This window comes from Pipistrellus kuhlii, unplaced genomic scaffold (assembly GCF_014108245.1).
Source record: "Pipistrellus kuhlii isolate mPipKuh1 unplaced genomic scaffold, mPipKuh1.p scaffold_m20_p_11, whole genome shotgun sequence".
In the NCBI taxonomy this organism is placed as follows: Eukaryota; Metazoa; Chordata; class Mammalia; order Chiroptera; family Vespertilionidae; genus Pipistrellus; species Pipistrellus kuhlii.
The window spans coordinates 44,245,797-44,258,340 of record NW_023425416.1 but is presented as its reverse complement, the minus strand read 5'-3'; the positions used below and the strand labels follow the sequence as shown (position 1 = coordinate 44,258,340).

General features: G+C 34.6%; 1 protein-coding gene across 11 annotated transcripts in view; it reads right to left on the bottom strand.

Moving 5' to 3' along the window:
• The window catches only part of GOLGA4 (golgin A4), a 73,831-nt gene that overhangs the window by 9,945 nt on the left and 51,342 nt on the right, over positions 1-12,544 (bottom strand). For 9 of the 11 annotated variants that reach the window (XM_036431793.2, XM_036431790.2, XM_036431791.2 and 6 more), the window contains 7 exons: positions 11,984-12,105; positions 11,330-11,460; positions 8,616-8,729; positions 6,326-6,346; positions 6,075-6,143; positions 3,820-3,895; positions 2,593-2,696 (listed from right to left, as the gene is read on the bottom strand). In XM_036431793.2, the coding sequence (XP_036287686.1) occupies positions 2,593-2,696; positions 3,820-3,895; positions 6,075-6,143; positions 6,326-6,346; positions 8,616-8,729; positions 11,330-11,460; positions 11,984-12,105 (637 nt within the window). Of the gene's footprint in view, positions 1-2,592; positions 2,697-3,819; positions 3,896-6,074; positions 6,144-6,325; positions 6,347-8,614; positions 8,730-11,297; positions 11,461-11,983; positions 12,106-12,544 lie in introns of those variants that run through there. The other 2 variants (XM_036431798.2, XM_045579412.1) reach the window with 2 other exon arrangements.

Genomic DNA, 12,544 nt, shown 5'->3' with positions numbered 1-12,544 from the left:
ACATCCAGTCTAGGCTTTCCCTCCTATCTGAGCTCATTTAAAGCCCAGTAGGCACACCTGCTTCTCCATGACATTTTCCTTGGCCTTCCCACCCTGTGCTTATCTCATTCTGCATCACATTATGCTTCACTGAGAACAGCTCCCCTTTCTTACGACTGAAGGTCCCTGACTTATAATGATTCAACCTAAATTTTTCAGCCTTATGATGGTGCAAAAGCAACATGCATAATAAATAACATCAAATATTCAACATTTTATTATAAAATATATTTTGTGTTAGATGATTTTGCCTAACTGTAGGCTAATGTAAATGCTCTGAGCATGTTGCTATGACATTCAGTAGGTTAGATGTCTTAAATGCATTTTAGACATGATAATTTTGACTTGTGACAGTATATCAGGAAGTAACCATAAATCAAGGAGCATCTGTATATGGTTATCTCCTTAAAGCTAGGGATGTCGTCAAATTTCACCTCCCTATTCATCCTGGAGATAAGCTAAGGGCCTCAGATAGTAAGTGCTGAATAAATATGCAGTAAACTAAGTTGAAAATCTACTACCAATTTTCAATATTTACCTCTAAAATGTGAATGCAGAATGATAGACTACTCAGCACTTTAGGTGACTAGAAAAACGCCCTGCATGCTGAAGATGAAGAGTAGAGAGAGTACTCCTGGACCGGGATTCCCAGCCAGGTACTAGTTGGGGCATCCTTGAGGACATCCCTCTCAGCTGTCTCCCAAGTCACAATCTAAAACTACCTGCAAAGCCTTGAAAATACAAGCTTAGACATGGCTGAACTGGCCCTGCCCCAGAATATGCCTTATGTCTGTGCTGGGTCTTTCTTCAGGAGGACTTATCAACGCTGTAGAGATTTCATCCCACATATATTTGCAACTTCCAAAAGAAATAGGCTAGGGCCGTCAGTCTCTTCATTCCAGACCAAGAAAAGGTTAAATAATTTATTTAGCCACAACACTGGGATCATAGTTTTAAATTCACAAATGAATCAAAGTTGCTAAAATTCTGAGAACTTTTTTTTAAAAGACATGCCTTTCCCCTTTTCCTGCAATAATAATAAGACAACATAAACTGTCTACCTCATCTCAAACTCAGGCTACTATCCAATAAAGACTTAATAAGAGAAACTTATATTTCATTAGCTTTGTTTTAATAAGTTTAGGGGAAAATTGATTTTAGCTACCCTTTGAGTTAAAAAAGAATCCTTAGGAAACAGAGACACTGAATCACTATGAATTAATATATACCTCCTGTGATATATTTCAGACTCACAATAGTTATTATTTTACTTTGAAACTATTTGATACAATGAAATGAGATTTTTTTTTAAAATATATTTTACTGATTTTTTACAGAGAGGAAGGGAGAGAGATAGAGACCTAGAAACGTCGATGAGAGAGAAACATCAACCGGCTGCCTCTTGCACACCCCTACCAGGGATGTGCCCGCAACCAACGTACATGCCCTTGACCGGAATCGAACCCGGGACCTTTCAGTCCACAGGCCGATGCTCTATCCACTGAGCCACACCAGTTTCGGCTGAAATGAGATTTCTATAGGTATCAAGGACTCAAAGGATTTCCAACCCTATATAACTCCTAATGTTTAGCTGGATCTACAACCCATAAATTCATATTATTATTTTAAGGTTTTTTGTGGGTTTTTTTGTTTGTTTGTTTGTTTTTATGCCCTTACATTTCAGGTTTTTAAATATATTTCAAATCAATCCCTGAACTGGTTTAGCAACTTATGACTCAGTAAACCCCACAGACCTATAAATTAAAACACTATTGCTTCAAAAAATAGAAAACTCATTGTTTCATTCTCAACCAAGGTATATAGACAATGTAAAAGTTCATGTAAGTAAAAACTTGAAACAATATCAGAAAAAGAAATTGCTTTCAATGGAAAATTTTGTTTGAGAAAAGACTCAGAAATTTTCCTAAATGCATTCAATTCAATTCAAGATATATTTACCAAAGTCCAATATAAGGTTATTTTAAATGTATTATAGAGGAAATAAATACGCTCAAAGACCTTACAATAAATTTAACATTCTAAAAAACAAATCAGCCAAGCATTATTACTCATATGATGTGGTAATTTTTAAATGATCAATATTCCTTATATGAAGGAATGATTTTTTTTACAGTGACTAATGTAAAATAGTTGTAAATATCCCTAAGCAGTCAGTCTTAATTATGATCATTTCCAATACTTCCACACTATCCTTAAGTTACCCTGAAAATGAAATCTGTTATTCTAACTTTAAGATCCTAAGTCAAAAATAAAAATAGCCACATGTTTCACAAAGTATTAAGTTAATGAAATCTTAAGTTTTAATATTTAATATCATCCAACAGTATTTTTTAAATTAATATCTTAGAAACAAAAAATATAAGCAAAATCTACCAATTAACTTCTATGAATTAAGAGCAATAACATAGACATCTGTCACCTACTATTAGCATGTATGTCCTGTTAATAGTAAACATATGGAATTAATATGCATATTAATATATATTTCCTTTTAAATTAAACTACATGCCAAATCATAGATATGATTTATACCTTAGTCTCTCGACCCATCATATACTCAAAAAGCACTTTTCGCAAATACTCAAATTCAGTAGGTTCTCCAAAGAGTGAGACATCAGTACGGTACAAATTGCCACCTGTAAATAAAAAACAGGTCAAATTGTAGACAAAACTAGATAAACTTAGAAAACAGGCAAACTGAAAAAACAACACATAATTGAACAAATAGATGCACTTTCTTGTATTAATTATATTTTTTGCATGGTATTGTATTGTATTGTGTAAACATGAAGTATTCCATTTTGTAAGAGAAAACAAAAATTATTATAGCAACCTTATTTCTCACATTTTTCCTCTTCCATCTCCTCCTCCTCTTTCTTTTGGTATGACAATTTTAAAAGACTATACAAAGATTCCTTAAATCTGAAGTATTATGTGTTGGCTTCAGCTATTCTACAATGATGATTAAAATTTAAAATTAACAATCAATTTTTGCCAAAATCAGTTTGGCTCAGTGGATAGAGCGTAGGTCTGCAGACTGAAAAGTCCCAGGCTCGATTCCGGTTAAGGGCATGTACATTGGTTATGGGCACATCCTTAAGTTGAAACTACCAAAGAGAAGCAGTTCTGTTTCTCTGCACTGCTGAGCAATGACTCAACAACTCTATGCTGAAAATCACATATGCTGACCTAACTGTAGCAACTGATCTTTGTAGCAGGAGTCTTCTCTGCAGTGAGCTATAGGACACTTCCTAACTGGTTTTCCCTTGTTTTTAAAAAGCATTTTGGAAAGAATCCAAAGCAAGTCCTTATTTAATTTAATTAAAAATTATGTTGTATCTCCTTAAATCCTGGTTTAAATTGTAGTAATTACATCTTTATTGTAATAGTAAAAAACAGAAGCATGTAAAATATATAACTGTATATGCCTGCATGTAGTGGATTAAATAAATGTTTGCACACATACAGAAGTCTGGAAAAATATACATAAATTGTCAACTAGGTCCATTGGGGAATGGAGACTAAAGTAGGATTTTGCTGTTTTACTTATACACTAAATTTGAATTTTTAAACAACAAATATGCATGAATTTTGTTTTAGACTCTGCTATTCTTTCCTTAAAACCAGCTATTATTGGTGAATCACAAAAGTAAATATATTCATTGTAAAAAAAAAAAATTGGATTAACAAAAACAAAAATAAAAATCATCCATAAATCTACCAACAACGTGGTAACATCATATGAGAGATCATTCTTACCTTTGTAAGGTGTCCCCACAGTTGTTGCATATACGTTCTTTTCATATTTCTTCAAACGATCTTCTAAATTGTGAATCTAAAAATAACAAATATTTTAATCACATCATAAAATTCACATGGAGACAAAATGTGTAAAGAAGAAGAAGAAAAAGACTGCTGTATCCACTAGATTTTTTTATCCCAAAAACAGAATATAGAGAGATAAAATACAAATGGTTTCTTAGATATGACACCAAAAGCACTGAGAACAAATATTACTCAGCCATAAAAAGGAATGTAGTACTGATACATGCTACAACATGGATGAATCTTAACATCATGCTACCTAAAAGAAGCCCAATAAAAAAGACCATGGGTTATATGATTTTATTTATAGTAAACAGAACAGGCAAACACACAGACTCAGAAAGCAAATTAGGGGGCTGAGGGAGAAGGTACTAAAGAGTGACTGTTCAAAAAATAAGAGTCTTTTTGGGGTGATGAAATGAATGGTGTTGTGAATGAACGAAATGTCAATGAATTGTATGCTTTTAAAAATGGCTCAAATGGCCCTGGTCAGTCTTTCTCAGTGTTTGGAGCATCAGCCCTTGAACCAAAGGGTTGTGGATTCAATATCCAGCCAAGGGCATGTATCTCCGTCACAGATTCCCTACCCCTTGTTGGGGCAAGTGCGGGAGGCAACCAATCAATGTGTCTCTCTCACATTGACGTCTGTTTTTCCACCCCCCTCTTATCCTCTCTCTCTTTCCCCCACCTTCTTCCTTTCTACCCTCTAGAAGTCAATGGAAAAAATATCCTCAGGTCAGGATTTTTTAAAAAATGGTTCAAATAGTCAATGCTGTTATATGTATTTTATCACTATAAATATAACTAATATAAAAACTTATGTTATGTTAGGACAGTTTGAAGATTTGAGGATGGTTTAAAGCAATAACCTTGAAAATAGATGAGAAAAGTTACAGCACTAAAAACTAGAAAAAAATAATGTAAAACTGGAACTTAGTCCTCAAATAGTGTTGTTTCATTCAACTTCTTGTTATAGCATTGATGAGGAAAAAATTCAATTCCTGGTGGGGCTCACTGTGTGGAGTTGATATATTCTTTCCATGTCTATGTGGGTTTTCTTTCCTCCCCCATCCCAAAGATGTGCACAGTAGGACTGTCTACACTGTCCCAGACTGAGTAAGGTGTGGGTGTGAGTGTGTCCTGCGATGGAAGGGCATGCCTCAGGTTGGTTCCCGCATTGGGCCCTGAACTGCAAGGACAGGCTCCGGCCACCCACAACCATGAACTGGAATAAGAGGGTTGGAAAAGAACTTTACTTGTTTTTATTAATCTATCTTAAATATATAGATATAGATATATAGATATATAGATATAAATATCTCACATTTATTTCAGCCTTCACTATTCAAAATTTTTTGGGTCTTTAGAAGTTTGGTAATATTTTTGTGATCAGAAATATGCCACAGCAACTTAACTATTTAATCAGCCTATGGTAAAACTGATTTCACTAAATGTCATTTTGCTTAAAGTTGCACGAGAACCCATTGAAAATGTTAAGTGATGACTTATTATACCTATCTTTATAAATTTAAAAAATGTATATTATGAAAATTTTCAAACATATTCAATATATAGAACAATTAATGCCCTATATCCATCCATCACTTAGTTCTAATAATTATCAAGATTTTTATATATTCAAATTTTAAGAAAACTGGAATATCCTTAGCCTTCAAACATAGCCTGCTGATCTGACTCACTATTCCTCCAGTTTGGAAAAAGACCACTAAAGATCATGCACCACAGATACACATATAGTGGTGTTTCTATGTTCTGTGCATCCTTCTAGGTGTACACACATGGTCCTATTTAACTCAAATTATGGATAACGTGGATAAATCATAGTGAGTCAAGATAATCTAGCTACTAGAAAAAAAAAAGTAATAAAGATTGATGTCAGTGTGTTTTCCCTCTGATAAAAGCAAAAAAACTTTTTCAGAATTTTAAGTTATTACAAATTAAACACAAATTTGTATCCAAAATGTTAAGCATTAGAAATAAGATGCAAATGTTCTTGTTTAGGTATATATAATCATGAATTTAGAGAGATATCCTCTATAAATGTAAAAGAAAATTGCATAGTCAACTATTAAATCAGTTATTTTTTAATTAGTTAAAAGAGACCCAAGTACATACTAACATAAATTAAGGAAGGTAGTTCAAATAAAAGGCACCAATTAGACCTGTACCTGTTCTCTGAACTCCTGCTCTTTCAACTTTGAGTCACTGATCAGACTAGTCTTCTGTGCTAGTTGTGTCTGAAAGAACAAAAAAATCATGTGTGAAATGCATATGAGTTTCATCACTGTCCAGATACTTTTCTATACTGCTTGGGAATTTTAAAAAATTAAAAATAGTCTCTTCATGTTTTAACTTAAAACACAGAATACTCCTAAAAATGCACTACCTTCAGTGAAATTCAATGAAGATTTAGTCTTACCTGTAGCTCCAATATTGTTGCCTGAAAATAGAAAAGAAAAAAAAATGAATGTATACAATGACATTTTTAAGAAACAATAAAATAGAGTAATATGAAATTAAAGGAAAAAAAATTCAATATTATAGGCTTAAGAGAGTGGTCAGATTTGAAATGAGATTACCTGATATATTTGCTTTTAAACCTGTTCTATTTTGCTATACACATTATTATACTGTGAATATACATAAACATTGGTAAATACAAGAAAAAAACCTGGCAGGCCACTCATGGAACTTCTAATGATGATTACTACTTAGCAGGGGAGGTGTATTATCTGACTCCTTAACAACAAGAATATATTCATGTATTATTTGTATAATTTGTAAAAATTAAACATATTAACATCTATCTGAAGCATATAAGCCCTTTAAGGAAACATCTAAACAACTATTTATGGGAATCCACTCTGAACTATAATCACAAATTATTTTTCATTGAACTCAGTACTGATATGTAATTTAAGATTTCACAGAAACAACAAAAGATGCTCGAGAAGGAAGAGGATAAAAATTTATGAAGAATGAATTTAAAAAGGTATTTCTTAGAGTAGGAATAAAAATTAAGACTATTTTATCTCCTTTCTTATGACACAAGGTAAAGGACTCAGAAAACATGAATATTAATCTCATAATCTTTACATAATCTATGGCATCCCAACACAAATCAAACTGTCACTATATATAACTTGAATATTTATTTTGATACCAAAGAAAAAAACATGTATTCTCATAAGAAGTAATATTTTATATCACCTGACTTATTCACATCATGATCAAATGGGGGGGGGAAATATACCAAAACAACTTAGTAACTATTAAAGAAACAGAGAAAAGCCCATTTAGCTTGCTCAGTTCTAATAAATAAAATTTAGGTACCAAATGGCTCAAAATAGCAAAGCCCTTTATCCAGGCTTCTTCTTCTCTAGTTTGGGAAGGTTATCCATGTAAATGGTGTCTGAAAAATTGTTACCTGGTAACTAACATTCTGTAATGAATTATCTATAACTTTCAACAATGAAGACATGAATAGCACCTACCTATTTTCTCAAGACCCTCATGACAGTGCTATGAAAAGACTATGCTGGATGAGTGAGAATATTTTCGGAAGCAGAATGGTACACTGACAGGATTCTCAAACTCAAGTCTACATGCCCTGTGAGTGTACATTATTGGGGCGCACAATGGGACAGAAGCCACAGGGTAAATATGGCTCATCTTTCATAGAATCCACTTCACTTAAAGACGGGGATTGCCCAGCCAGAGTGGCTCGGTTTGTTCACCATTGTCGGTAAACCAAAAGGTTTCAGGTTCGATTCCTGCACAGGGCACATGCCTAGGTTGTGGACTCAATCTCACAGTCAGGACATGTGCATGAGGCAGCAGATTGATGTTTCTCTTTCCTTCTCCCTTTTTCTCTCTAAGCATGTCCTCAGGAGAGGTTTAAAAAAAAAAAAAAAGATTGGAATTATAAAAATGCTTTGATACACAGTACCAGATCTCTTTGAATTCAGTCCAATATTTCAAAATAATCCTATTACATTTGTATCTGACCCAATAACCAAGGAGAAAAATAGAAAGTGTTGTGCTTTTTTTTTGTAGAACTCACCCAAGGATATATTGTTATTGATATTTAGAGAGAGAAAGAAAAACATCAATGTGAGAAAGAAATAGCAATCAGTTGCCTCCCATACACACCACAATGAGTATGTGTCCTGACCGGGAATTGAACCTGACATCTTTTTGGTGTACCAGAAGATACTCCAAACAACTGAGCCACTCAGCCAGGGCAGGAATTGTTTTTCTTAGTGGTATATGACTAAAAAAATTTCTAAGTGACATAATACAAAGCTATATTATAGAATAGCATTAAAATTCACATGAATTTTTAACACAAAAATATAAACACTGAAAATTATCACACTCTCTATAGAACATGTTAGCTATGCCTCTGAACTGTGGGGTTCACTTTCCTCTGCTGTTTTTTCCATGGAACAAGCTGAGAAGTACTAGTATAACCAAAATGGCTAGGCTTTAAAGTCTGGCAGGTTGAGTTTAAATTCCCAAAAACAATATTGATTGTATGAGCGTGGACATTTTATTTAACCCCCTTGAGCCTTAGTCTCACTGTCTATAAAATAAAGGCCAGGTTTTTGTTAGGATTAAATGAGGTAGGTATGTGTGTTAGTAAGGGAGTCAAAAACTGGAAATGATATTTTCAAGAAACGTGTGACGCCAAATCCTATTCCTCTCACTTTATCATTGCCAGGGTTTTCTTCCTGCTGCAGCCTTTGCTGGTATTTCTTCTGCAGCTCCTCAAGTTGAGTCTGCAGGTCCATTACTTTTGCAGTCATTTCTTCTTCACGAGCCTTTAGAATTAAAAAAAAAAAAATGTTAATAAACATTAAAAAGAACACAGGAGACAACACAGTATAGAGAAAACTATCTCTGTAGAAAAAAAAAAAAAAAAACACACACAAAACACACCTAAACATTTTTGAGTCACGTCTGTGCTAAAAGAACACTTGGAATTGCAATATTGATCAAATTTAAGTAATGACAATAGGACAAATGTCTGCTAAGTAAGAGTCTAAATAGGAAAAACAACCGTAAATAGGTTTCTGACTTGCCAGAACCAAGGAACAGTCTCAAAAAACAAGTAAAACCAGATAGGCCCCATGGCACAAAATAAGGCAATGAACCACCATGGGATACACGGAAAACCTAATTTTAAATACCGCTTGTCATGAATTTAGATCACCTGAAAAAGAACGAACCCCTTCTCTCAGCAGAAGGAAAGCAGGGAATCTCCTTTAGCATCTCCCCAGAGGCACACTTTAACCTAGTCACCATCTAAAATGCCATTAACCAGAAATTGTTGTATATACTTCACTGCCCAGTCTTGGGATTCTGTTTTCATTCTGCCATTGCATATCCTGTGTGGATGGCTTAGCCTTACTTGAAAGGATCATCTCTTAGCTACTTATTCAGCTAGGCCCAGATTTTAATATGACAATTAGCTATGTGAAAACATATTGATACCAAAATTTAATTCATATGTAATTTTTATATTGATTACATGTTAACAAGATAACATTTTTCTATGATTAAGTAAAATATTAAAATTAAATTCTACTTATTTCTTTAATGTGGCTACTAAAACGTCTAATTACATATGTGGCTCATATTTGTGGTTTGCATTATATTTCCAATGGACAGTGCTGGTCTAAGACACAGAAAGGGACTTGGGGGAGAGCGAACCCAATTCCTTTGCCACCCTCCACTTCCTGCCCAATTGCTTTGCTACCCTAAGCACAAAGCTTGAAGGACCATTGCCTTAATTTTCTGTAGTAAACAGATTTTCAAGGATTAACCATATCAAAGGCTAACTTCTCTTCCTGCTCCCTCACCCCTCATCCCTCTACCTACACATTTGTTATCACCTAGGAAAATCTACCTTCTGCTACCCCACACATCCAGAAACAGAGAAGTTCATAAAAGGGAACTCTATAGCTGTGGTACAGTTTACCCCCTGCAAAGTGCTCTATGAAAGTATAAGAAAATGTGAAATTATTCCAATCTTTTCATAATGAGATCTAAAGCTCAAAAAGTATAAAAAGGTGGCATTTATATGCATGTGTCATATCCTGGAATTCCAGCCTTTTTAATTACATTAAAAATTATTATAATCTGCCGAAACCGGTTTGGCTCAGTGGTAGAGCATCGGTCTGCCGACTGAAAGGTCCCGGGTTCGATTCCGGTCAAGGGCATGTACATTGGTTGTGGGCACATCCCCGGTGAGGGATGTGCAGGAGGCAGCTGGTCGATGTTTCTCTCTCATCGACGTTTCTAGCTCTCTATTTCTCTCCCTTCCTCTCTGTAAAAAATCAATAAAATATATTTTTTTAAAAATTATTATAATCTATTCCTGGCTGAGACTTCTATTGCTGCCATAATCCATTGAGGCATGATTCTCTGATTTATGCATTCTTAATCACAAATGGTTTATCAAATAAGGCTTGGAGTAACTAAATAATCTGCAACCCCAAAAATAATAATTTACATTGTTTTACAATTTAAAATGTTCTGGAGTCCCTCACTTGCATTCATAGCTTATCTTCACACACAAAAATAACAATGATAATCCACAATTAGTGAAATAAGCACATTGAAGTACTCTTCCACTAAATATAAAAAATCTGGCTGATGCACTCCATTTCCCCCCCATCTTTTTTATCCCTTGAAACCAACAAAACTAAAAAAAACCCCCACACATGTAAATTGGGTAGGGATGAAATAAAGCTAACTGGCTCTTCTGGAAAGATCCCAGCCTAGCTAAGAAGTCACACTAAAATATACATTTAAACTTTATTCAAGCACAAGCTCTCATTGCTTAGTCTAGTTCTCTCACAATTTAGCCTAACTTTGGGAGAAAGACCACTAAGGGAATAAATTATTTCCTTTAGTAACTCTATTGCTCCAATACCTGCCAATGGGACTATACTTTTTAGTTACCAGAATTTGATCAGGAACTATAGTCTTGGCAGAAATCAATTAGACTCCTTATAAATCTGCATACAGTGTAGAAACACAAATTTGGATAATATTAAACCAAGAAAACAGCCCTAGCTGGTTTGGCTCAGTGGATAGAGTGTCAGCCTGCAAACTGAAAGGTCCCAGTTCAATTCCAGTCAAGGGCACATGCCCAGGTTGTGGGCTTGGTCCCCAGTAAGGGACTTGCAGGAGGCAGCCTATCCATGATTCTCTCTCATCATGGATGTTTCTATCTCTTTCCCTCTCCCTTCCTCTCTGAAATCAATAAAAATATATTTAAAAATAAACAAATAACAAATGTCTACATTAAACACATACACACACAACAGGAAATCTGACAGCCCAAGCCCAATCTTCTTTAGCACTACCATGAAATATCTTACAGCTAAATTTCAAAATAGAGAAAATAAGATACATCAAGGATTTCTTCGTATCTTCTAGCTGTTCTTTTTAGATCATCTTCTTTGTCTGCAATTTTTTTATATAACTGATTTGTCTCTTCCTGATGATTTTCCAAAAGTTCAGCCTCCACTTCCTGGGCTTTATCTAATAAATAAAAAATGGACACACACAAGAAAACACATTAGGTAAGAATTAATATCTATGTCCCAATTTTAGTAAGAATCCAAGTTCCAAATAAAATTTTATAAAAATCAACTGACCAATGTGCCCTTCTCACAGAGCAGATGTGTCTTTACAAGGCAATTAATTTGCTAATGTTTTCAGGTTCATTTACCTACTCCTCCTCTCAGTAAGGCAAGCCACAGCCAGGCAACGAAAGTTCCCATTACAGAACTATCTTGGGCAAGAATAATTTTTCTCCAATTTAATTACTTAAAGCACCTAGCACAATACAAAAAGTCTGAGCTTACATTACAAATAGTCTCTGCTAATACTGATTTGTTCTTTTTTAATTATTATTATTATCTGTGTACATATCTTACCATTGCCGCCCCGCCTTAAACATCCCCTCCCTCCCTAGGGTTTTGTATCCATTGGTTGTACTTATATGCATGTACACAAGTCCTTCGGTTGATTTGTTCTTTACTGAATTTAAATGTTTCCTCACCGATGGTTTCTTTTAGAGTTGTTTCCAGCTCCTGTTCCTTTTGTGCCAGCTGTGTATGGAACTCCCTCACCAGCTGTTTCAATGCGGAATTGTGCTTCAATTCAAGATCTTCCTGCTCCTGCCTGGACAACAAAATACAAGGTTAACGAATGCCACGCAAAAAAAGAAGTTGTAAAGAGCTATCCAGTCTTCTTAACAGTGCATACAATCTGATCTCAGTAGGGCACACATGAGTGTGTGAGTCTGTGTATGCATGTGTCAGTATGTGAGTGCAAGTGTGTGTATGAGTGTGCATGTGTGTCTATCACAGTAAACTTTGGAAGGATATGTAAACTATGAGTATCTCTACAGAATGGTTGTGGAAATATGAAATTTTTTCTGTTCAACTTAAAATTCCTTGATCTTACAGGAAAAATAAAAGTTTTTCCCCCTAAATGGACATGGAGAAACATTGCCTCTGCCTGGAATTGTTCTTATTTCTCCTCAGTATTTAACTTATTTGATTTATTAATACTTCAGGTAGGTGAAACTTAATTGTATTAGGCACAAAAAGGGGGCTTT